Source organism: Pseudorasbora parva, chromosome 6 (genome assembly GCF_024679245.1).
Source record: "Pseudorasbora parva isolate DD20220531a chromosome 6, ASM2467924v1, whole genome shotgun sequence".
Lineage (NCBI taxonomy): Eukaryota > Metazoa > Chordata > Actinopteri > Cypriniformes > Gobionidae > Pseudorasbora > Pseudorasbora parva.
Window position 1 is genome coordinate 1,476,493 of NC_090177.1, and position 8,490 is coordinate 1,484,982.

The 8,490-nt window shown below is 45.4% G+C and overlaps 2 protein-coding genes across 4 annotated transcripts in view; both read left to right on the plus strand.

Moving 5' to 3' along the window:
- The window catches only part of LOC137078243 (cyclin-dependent kinase-like 4), a 31,597-nt gene extending 30,597 nt beyond the window's left edge, over positions 1 to 1,000 (plus strand). Inside the window, exon 10 of the mRNA XM_067445394.1 lies at positions 299 to 1,000. Within this exon, the coding sequence (XP_067301495.1) occupies positions 299 to 384 (86 nt within the window). The 3' untranslated portion in view covers positions 385 to 1,000. The remainder of the gene's footprint in view (positions 1 to 298) is intronic.
- A 4,511-nt stretch (positions 1,001 to 5,511) lies between these two features.
- si:ch211-149b19.4 (uncharacterized protein LOC100149596 homolog) overlaps positions 5,512 to 8,490 on the plus strand; it is a 5,941-nt gene continuing 2,962 nt past the window's right edge. Inside the window, exons 1-6 of one of the 3 annotated variants that reach the window (XM_067445418.1) lie at positions 5,512 to 5,976; positions 6,136 to 6,273; positions 6,723 to 6,938; positions 7,091 to 7,126; positions 8,239 to 8,268; positions 8,342 to 8,380. In XM_067445418.1, coding sequence (XP_067301519.1) covers positions 5,890 to 5,976; positions 6,136 to 6,273; positions 6,723 to 6,938; positions 7,091 to 7,126; positions 8,239 to 8,268; positions 8,342 to 8,380 — 546 coding nt within the window. In that variant the 5' untranslated portion in view covers positions 5,512 to 5,889. The remainder of the gene's footprint in view (positions 5,977 to 6,135; positions 6,274 to 6,722; positions 6,939 to 7,090; positions 7,127 to 8,238; positions 8,269 to 8,341; positions 8,381 to 8,490) is intronic. The other 2 variants (XM_067445419.1, XM_067445420.1) reach the window with 2 other exon arrangements.

Here is an 8,490-nt window from a genome sequence, read left to right on the forward strand (position 1 = left end):
TAAAAATGCAGAATGTTTCCTGTGATGGGTAGGTTTAGGGGCAGTGTGTGTGTGTGTGTGTGTGTGTGTGTGTGTGTGTGTGTGTGTGTGTGTGTGTGTGTGTGTGTGTGTATGTGTGTGATGGGTAGGTTTAGGGGCAGGGTCAGTGTAAGGGGATAGAAAATACGGTTTGTACAGTATAAAAACCATTACGCCTATGGAGAGTCCCTGTAAACCACATAGACCAACGTGTGTGTGTGTGTGTGTGTGTGTGTGTGTAAATAATCTTGTTTGTGATGACCTGTTTGTTTTCTCACAGGAAGAAAAAAAGGAAATAAAGAGCAGAAAAACAACAGAATCCCGTCCATAACACAACATGACCCGCACTCAGACACCAGCTCATAGAACACACTCATCATCATCATCAACATCCTCCTCCTCCTCCTCATCTCAGCAGCGGAGCGGAAGTGTGTGTGGCGTCACATGACCCGTGACTCAGAGATGGCAGTGTAACCATGATTGAGATTTGGCTGTGTTGTGTGGATTCATGAGCACATGCACATCATTAAAGTCTCCATGATATGGAAGGTGCAAAAATCCTGTCAAGATATTAAAATTAATAAAACGGACAAGAATCGTTCACAATGAGATCTTTAAGATGCACTTATATTCATGCGAGCAGTCAGTCAGTGCGTTGTGTTCTGAGCGAGAGTACACGGCTCTGGAGGCATGAGAGTATGAATATGAATATGAATGCCTGTAAGTCTGCAGTGATGTATGTGGCAATATCGTGAAGAATTGTGATTCGGAGATGGCTTGATGCGTCAGTGTGTGGACTGGAGCCTGTGCCATGCATTTCTGAATCTTGAATCGCTGGGTTAAAACAACCCAATTGTTGGGTTAATATTACCCAACCGCTGGGTTAAAATTATCCAACCACTGGGTTAAAATGATCCAATCGCTGGGTTAAAACAACCCATTCACTGGGTTAAAACAACACAACCACTGGGTTAAAACAACACATTCACTGGGTTAAAACAACACAACCGCTGGGTTAAAACAACCCATTCACTGGGTTAAAACAACACAACCGCTGGGTTAAAACAACCCATTCACTGGGTTAAAACAACACAACCGCTGGGTTAAAAGAACCCATTCACTGGGTTAAAACAACACAACCGCTGGGTTAAAACAACACAACCGCTGGGTTAAAACAACTCATTCACTGGGTTAAAACAACACAACCGCTGGGTTAAAACAACCCATTCACTGGGTTAAAACAACACAACCGCTGGGTTAAAACAACCCATTCACTGGGTTAAAACAACACAACCGCTGGGTTAAAACAACCCATTCACTGGGTTAAAACAACCCAATCGCTGGGTTAAAACAACCCATTCACTGGGTTAAAACAACACAACCGCTGGGTTAAAACAACCCATTCACTGGGTTAAAACAACACAACCGCTGGGTTAAAACAACCCATTCACTGGGTTAAAACAACCCAATCGCTGGGTTAAAACAACCCAATCGCTGGGTTAAAACAACCCATTCACTGGGTTAAAACAACCCAATTGTTGGGGTAAAATTACCCAACCGCTGGGTTGAAATGACGCAATCGCTGGGTTAAAAGATCCTAATCGCTGGGTTAAAATGACCCAATCACTGGGTTATAACGACCGAATCGCTGGGTTAAAACAACCCAATTGTTGGGTTAAAAGGACCCAATTGCTGGGTTAAAGCAACCCGGCCCAGACAACATCTGCCCCACCGCTCTTTATCACCGCGTTGCAGAACTGGCTGGGGTTTTCGCCGGTATTTTCAATGCCTCCCTCTGCCTAAGTGCTTTAAAGAATCCATTATCATTCCGGTTCCCAAGACCATCTCCTGCCTCAATGATTACAGACCTATTGCCTTGACATCAGCAGTGATCAAATCATTTGAGCGCATCATACTCATGCACCTTAAAAGCACCCCAGCCCCTCTCATGGACCCATTCCAATTTGCATATAGAGACGTGTGTGTGTGTGTGTGTGTGTGTGTGTGTGTGTGTGTACCCTGATCAGACTGTGTGTGTCTGTGGATTGAGCAGATCTGAACATCAAGCAAAGCTTCAGTATTTAACAGCTTGTGACACACACATTTTGTCTCCTGTAATCACAGATGTGGGTGTGTGTGTTTTGGTGTGTGTGATCATGTGACGCAGTAAAACATCTGCACTGTGTGTGTTAAAGCTGTTTTCGCAGCTGGAGCTTTTGCTGTATTTGCTGTTCTGACCAGCAGGGGTCGCCAGTGTGTGTCCCACACTTACAAACACTCAAGCAACTGATTGAAGCTTTGAACAGCTTTGTTTCTGGAATTACTCTCTCTCTCTCTCTCTCTCTCTCTCTCTCTCTCTCTCTCTCTCTCTCTCTCTCTCTCTCTCTCTCTCTCTCTCTCTCTCTCTCTCTCTCTCTCTCTCTCTCTCTCTCTCTGTTAGGAGTCACGTGTGCTGTTATTCTTTTTCTAGCATGATCCTTTAAATCTGACGATCTCGCCTTACTTAATGACAGTCTGAGTTTTTAGATTGTAATGGTGTTTTCCATGAATTCTGCTGTAATTACAGATGACTTCAGTCTGGAGCACACACACACACACACACGTCTGGTTTACTATCTTTGTGGGGACTCTACATAGACGTAATGTTTAGTTTTTTTATACCGTACAAACTGTACATTCTCCAGCGCCGATTGTGTCAGAGCAGCTTCAGTGTTAAACAGGACAATACTGCAGCAGAATTAGATTTGGCTGTACAGTCGTTCTGGAGTAAACAGTGATGTTATCAGCTTATTTTAATTTATCAGAGAGAGACAATGTTGGCAGATCAGTATTATAGTTTATAGAATTAAATAAGACCTTATTAATTCATTTTATTTTGATATTTAGTTGAATAACTTGGATCATAATGTTAGTCCCCAACTGAGCAAGCTTGATCAGGGATTGGTCGTTGTTGGTCAGAGATTGGTCAGGGATGGTCATTGTTAGTCAGGGATGTCAGTGATGGTTAGTGTTGACTAGGGATGGTCAGTGTTGACTAGGAATGGTCAGGGATAGTCAAGATTGGTCAGGGATTGGTCAGTGACGGTCAGGGATTGGTCATTGTTGGTCAGGGATGGTCAGAGTTGATCAGGGATTGGTCAGTGATGGTCAGGGATTGGTCGTTGTTGGTCAGTGATGGTCAAGATTGGTCAGTGACTGTCAGGGATTGGTCGGTGATTGGTCAGTGATGTCAGGGATTGGTCAGTGATGGTCATTGTTGGTCAGGGATGTCAGTGATGGTCAGGGATTGTCATTGTTGGTCAGGGATTAATCAGTGATGGTCAGGGATTGGTCATTGTTGGTCAGGGATGGTCAGAGTTGATCAGGGATTGGTCAGTGATGGTCAGGGATTGGTCGTTGTTGGTCAGTGACTGTCAGGGATTGGTCGGTGATTGGTCAGTGATGTCAGGGATTGGTCAGTGATGGTCATTATTGGTCAGGGATGTCAGTGATGGTCAGGGATTGTCACTGATGGTCAGGGATTGGTCATTGTTGGTCAGGGATGGTCATTGTTGGTCAGAGATTGGTCAGGGATGGTCATTGTTGGTCAGGGATTGGTCAGGGATTGGTTAGTGTTGGTCAGGGATTGGTTAGTGATGGTCAGAGATTGGTTAGTGATGGTCAGGGATTGGTCAGGGATTGGTTAGTGATGGTCAGGGATTGGTCACAGATGGTCATTGTTGGTCAGGAATGGTCAGGGATTGGTCACAGATGGTCATTGTTGGTCAGGGATGGTCAGGAATTGGTCAGGGATTGGTAAGTGATGGTCAGGGATTGGTCAAAGATGGTCATTGTTGGTAAGTGATGGTCATAGTTGGTCAGGGATTGGTCAAGGATGGGTCATTATTGGTCAGGGATTGGTTAGGGATGGTCATTGTTGGTCAGGGATTGGTCATTGCTGGTCAGGGATGGTCATTGTTGGTCAGTGATGGTCAGGGATTGGTTAGTGATGGTTAGGGATTGGTCAGGGATTGGTCAGTGATGGTCAGGGATTGGTCATTGTTGGTCAGTGATGGTCAGGGATTGGTCATTGTTGGTCAGGAATGGTCAGTGATGGTCAGGGATGGTCAGGGATTGATCATTGTTGGTCAGTGATGGTCAGGGATTGGTCATTGTTGGTCAGGAATGGTCATTGTTGGTCAGGAATGGTCAGGGATTGGTCATTGTTGGTCAGTGATGGTCAGGGATGGTCAGGGATTGATCATTGTTGGTCAGTGATGGTCAGGGATTAGTCATTGTTGGTCAGGGATGGTCATTGTTAGTCAGGGATGGTCAGGTATTGGTCAGGGATGGTCATTGTTGGTCAGGGGTGGTCATTGTTGGTCAGGGATGGTCATTGTTTACATTTACATTTATGCATTTAGCAGACGCTTTTATCCAAAGCGACTTACAACTCAGGAGAGCCATTGTTGGTCAGGGATGGTAAGGGATAAATGAATGAATGAGGGATTTATATAGCGCTTTCAAATTTACTACTGTACACCCAAAGCGCTTCACACTCATGTCAGGGGTCTCTCCTCAACCACCACCAGTGTGCAGCATGCACTTGGATGATTGGGATTGGTCAGGGAGGGTCAGGGATTGATTAGTGATGGTCAGGGATTGGTCAGTGATGGTCATTGTTGGTCAGGGATGGCCATAGTTGGTCAGGGTTTGGTCAGTGATGGTCAAGGTTTGGTCAGGGAGGGTCATTGTTGGTCAGGGATTGGTCATTTTTGCTCAGGGATGGTCATTGTTGGTCAGGGATTGGTCAGGGATAGTCAGTGATGGTCAGGGATTGGTCAGTGATGGTCTGGGATTGGTCAGTGATAGTCAGGGATTGGTCATTGTTGGTCAGGGATGGTCAGTGATAGTCAGGGATTGGTCAGTGATGGTCTGGGATTGGTCAGTGATGGTCAGGGATTGATCATTGTTGGTCTGGGATGGTCAGGGTTGGTCAGGGATGGTCATTGTTGGTCTGGGATGGTCATTGTTGGTCAGTGATGGTCAGGGATTGGTCAGGGATGGTCATTGTCGGCCAGGGATGGTCAGGGATGGTCATTGTTGGTCAGGGATTGGTCATTGTTGGTCAGGGATGGTCAGTGATTGGTCATTGTTGGTCAGGGATTGGTCATTGTTGGTCAGGGATTGGTCATTTTTGGTCAGGGATGGTCAGGGATTGGTCATTGTTGGTCATTGTTGGTCAGGGATTGGTCATTTTTGGTCAGGGATGGTCAGGCATGGTCAGGGATGGTCAGTGATGGTCAGGGATTGGTCATTGTTGGTCAGGGATGGTCAGGGATTGGTCATTGTTGGTCATTGTTGGTCATTTTTGGTCAGGGATGGTCAGGCATGGTCAGGGATGGTCAGTGATGGTCAGGGATTGGTCATTGTTGGTCAGGGATGGTCAGGGATTGGTCATTGTTGGTCAGGGATTGGTCATTTTTGGTCAGGGATGGTCAGGGATTAGTCAGGGATGGTCAGGGATTGGTCATTGTTGGTCAGGGATGGTCAGGGATTGGTCAGCAGCACAGCTGAACCACAGGAGGACACACTGAACACACACTAACACAATATTGCTCAACACTGTTTGTGTCTCTCTCTTTACTCATATATCAGACACATTACACATGCAGAAAAGACAGACAAAGCTGTTATTCCAAAGATTATCTGCAGTGTGTGTGTGTCTCTGTCTCTCTCTCTCTGTGTGTGTGTGTGTGTGTGTATATATCTCTGTGTGTGATCTGTCGGCGGTGACAGAGTGTCTCAGTGGTGATGCGTGTCTGTGTCTGCTCTTTAAATGCCGCTTCGCTGAACTCCTCTCACTTAATCTGATCTGAGTGTCGGGACTCCATGATGTTCTTCCACAGATCTCAACACACAGCCAAGATTGTACTGCTCATGTGTGTGTGGGCAATCTTCCCTCCGGCTGCAGACCAGGTGTGTGTGAGAGAACATCAAATACTACAGCAGATCTTTGGATAAAAGTGTCTGAATGTGTGTGTGTGTGTGTGTGTGTGTGTGTGTGTGTGTGTGTGTGTGTGTGTGTGTGTGTGTGTGTGTGTGTGTGTGTGTGTGTGTGTGTGTGTGTGTTTTCAGTTCCCAGTTCCTGGAGGCTTCAGTGTCCTGCTGTATTCGGTGTCGGTGCCGGGTCCGTACGGCCCTCACACACTCCTGATGCCAGTGACCTCTGAGCGGAACACACACACACACACTCCACAAGCAAACAGCAGCAAGGTGAGTGTCACACACACTACAGCAGTGGTTCTCAAATCGGGGTACGTAAGATCTTAAAATATACATATATTTAAAAAATTTCATCCATGCAAAAATCCTTTAAAAATAATTATTTTATAAATATTTCAAGAAAATATAAGTTTATAGAATGAATGTTATACTCAGTAGGCTATTAAATTTCATTATCCTAAAAACCCAGAGGGTGGTTTAACCTGCCTGGCGTCACCTGTCAATCACTTGGAGCCGTGGATAAAGTGTTTTTGTTCAAACAAAAATGCTTAGCGTTGATTAGGTGTACATCGGTGAAAAAAGGTTGAGAACCACTGCACTAGAGGACGAGAAGGACACTTAGGTGGTGTGTGTGTGTGTGTGTGTGTGTGTGTGTGTGTGTGTGTGTGTGTAAGGTCATGTTAACTCTTTCTGCTCTTAATTGCTGATTCTCTGCACAGGTCACTTCTCAAAGTTTGTCTAAGCTTTCAAATGCAAACAGTGGATTTCTCCAGCCAGAGCCTGGCCCCGCCCCCGACACAGCCACTGGCCCCGCCTCTGGCCCTGGCCCCGCCCCTGACACAGCCACTGGCCCTGGCCCCGCCCCTGACACAGCCACTGGCCCCGCCCCCGGCCTCCACACACTCCCATCTGAGTCTTCAGTTCTGCAGGCGCAGGTAAAGACCATCTCTCACTGTAACAGCTCTTCCTCCCACTCTGTCCTGACGTGTGTGTGTGTGTGTGTGTGTGTGTGTATTTGTGTGTGTGTGTGTGTGTGTGTGTGTGTGTGTGTGTGTGTGTGTGTTTGTGCGTGTGTATCTCTCTGCAGATGGCGAGTCTCTTCCCCTCAAACGTGCCTCTGCAGGTCCTCATTATTAAATATCCTCAGTGTTGTGTGTGTTGATGTTATGTGTGTTGATGTTGTGTGTGTTCATGTTGTGTGTGTTGATGTTGTGTGTGTTTGTGTTGTGTGTGTTGATGTTGTGTGTGTTTGTGTTTTGTGTGTGTTCGTGTTGTGTGTGTTGATGTTGTGTGTGTTTGTGTTTTGTGTGTTGATGTTGATGTTGTGTGTGTTCGTGTTTTCGATGTTGTGTGTTGATGTTGCGTGTTGATGTGTGTTGATGTTGCGTGTTGATGTGTGTTGATGTTGTGTGTTGATGTGTGTTGATGTGTGTTGATGTGTGTTGATGTTGCGTGTTGATGTTGTGTGTTGATGTGTGTTGATGTGTGTTGATGTTGCGTGTTGATGTTGTCTGTTGATGTTGTGTGTTGATGTTGGGTGTTGATGTGTGTTGATGTTGTGTGTTGATGTGTGTTGATGTTGTGTGTTGATGTTGCGTGTTGATGTGTGTTAATGTGTGTTGATGTTGTGTGTTGATGTTGTGTGTTGATGTTGTGTGTTGATGTTGTGTGTTGATGTTGTGTGTGTTCGTGTTGTGCGTGTTGATGTTGTGTGTGTTTGTGTTTTGTGTGTGTTCGTGTTGTGTGTGTTGATGTTGTGTGTGTTTGTGTTTTGATGTTGTGTGTGTTTGTGTTTTCGATGTTGTGTGTTGTTGTGTGTTGATGTGTGTTGATGTTGTGTGTGTTCGTGTTGTGTGTGTTGATGTTGTGTGTGTTTGTGTTTTGTGTGTGTTCGTGTTGTGTGTGTTGATGTTGCGTGTTGTTGTGTGTTGATGTTGTGTGTTTATGTTGCGTGTTGATGTGTGTTGATGTTGTGTGTTGATGTTGCGTGTTGATGTGTGTTGATGTTGTGTGTTGATGTGTGTTGATGTTGCGTGTTGTTGTGTGTTGATGTTGTGTGTTTATGTTGCGTGTTGATGTGTGTTGATGTTGTGTGTTGATGTTGCGTGTTGATGTGTGTTGATGTTGTGTGTTGATGTGTGTTGATGTTGCGTGTTGATGTGTGTTGATGTGTGTTGATGTTGTGTGTTGATGTGTGTTGGTGTTGTGTGTTGGTGTTGTGTGTTTGTTCCACAGGTGTATTCGTTTGTCCAGCAGGCGGTGATGGTAAGTGTGTTCATCACAGATTCAGGAAAACTTCTGCTTACAAAACCATTTAAGACATTTGTTCATATTTCAGACAGACTCCGAGAGTTCAGAGGAAGGAGACAGTGCTCAGGTGAAACACACACACACACACACACACACACACACACACACACACACACACACACACACACACACACGTTGGTCTATGTGGTTTACAGGGACATTCCATAGTCGTAATGG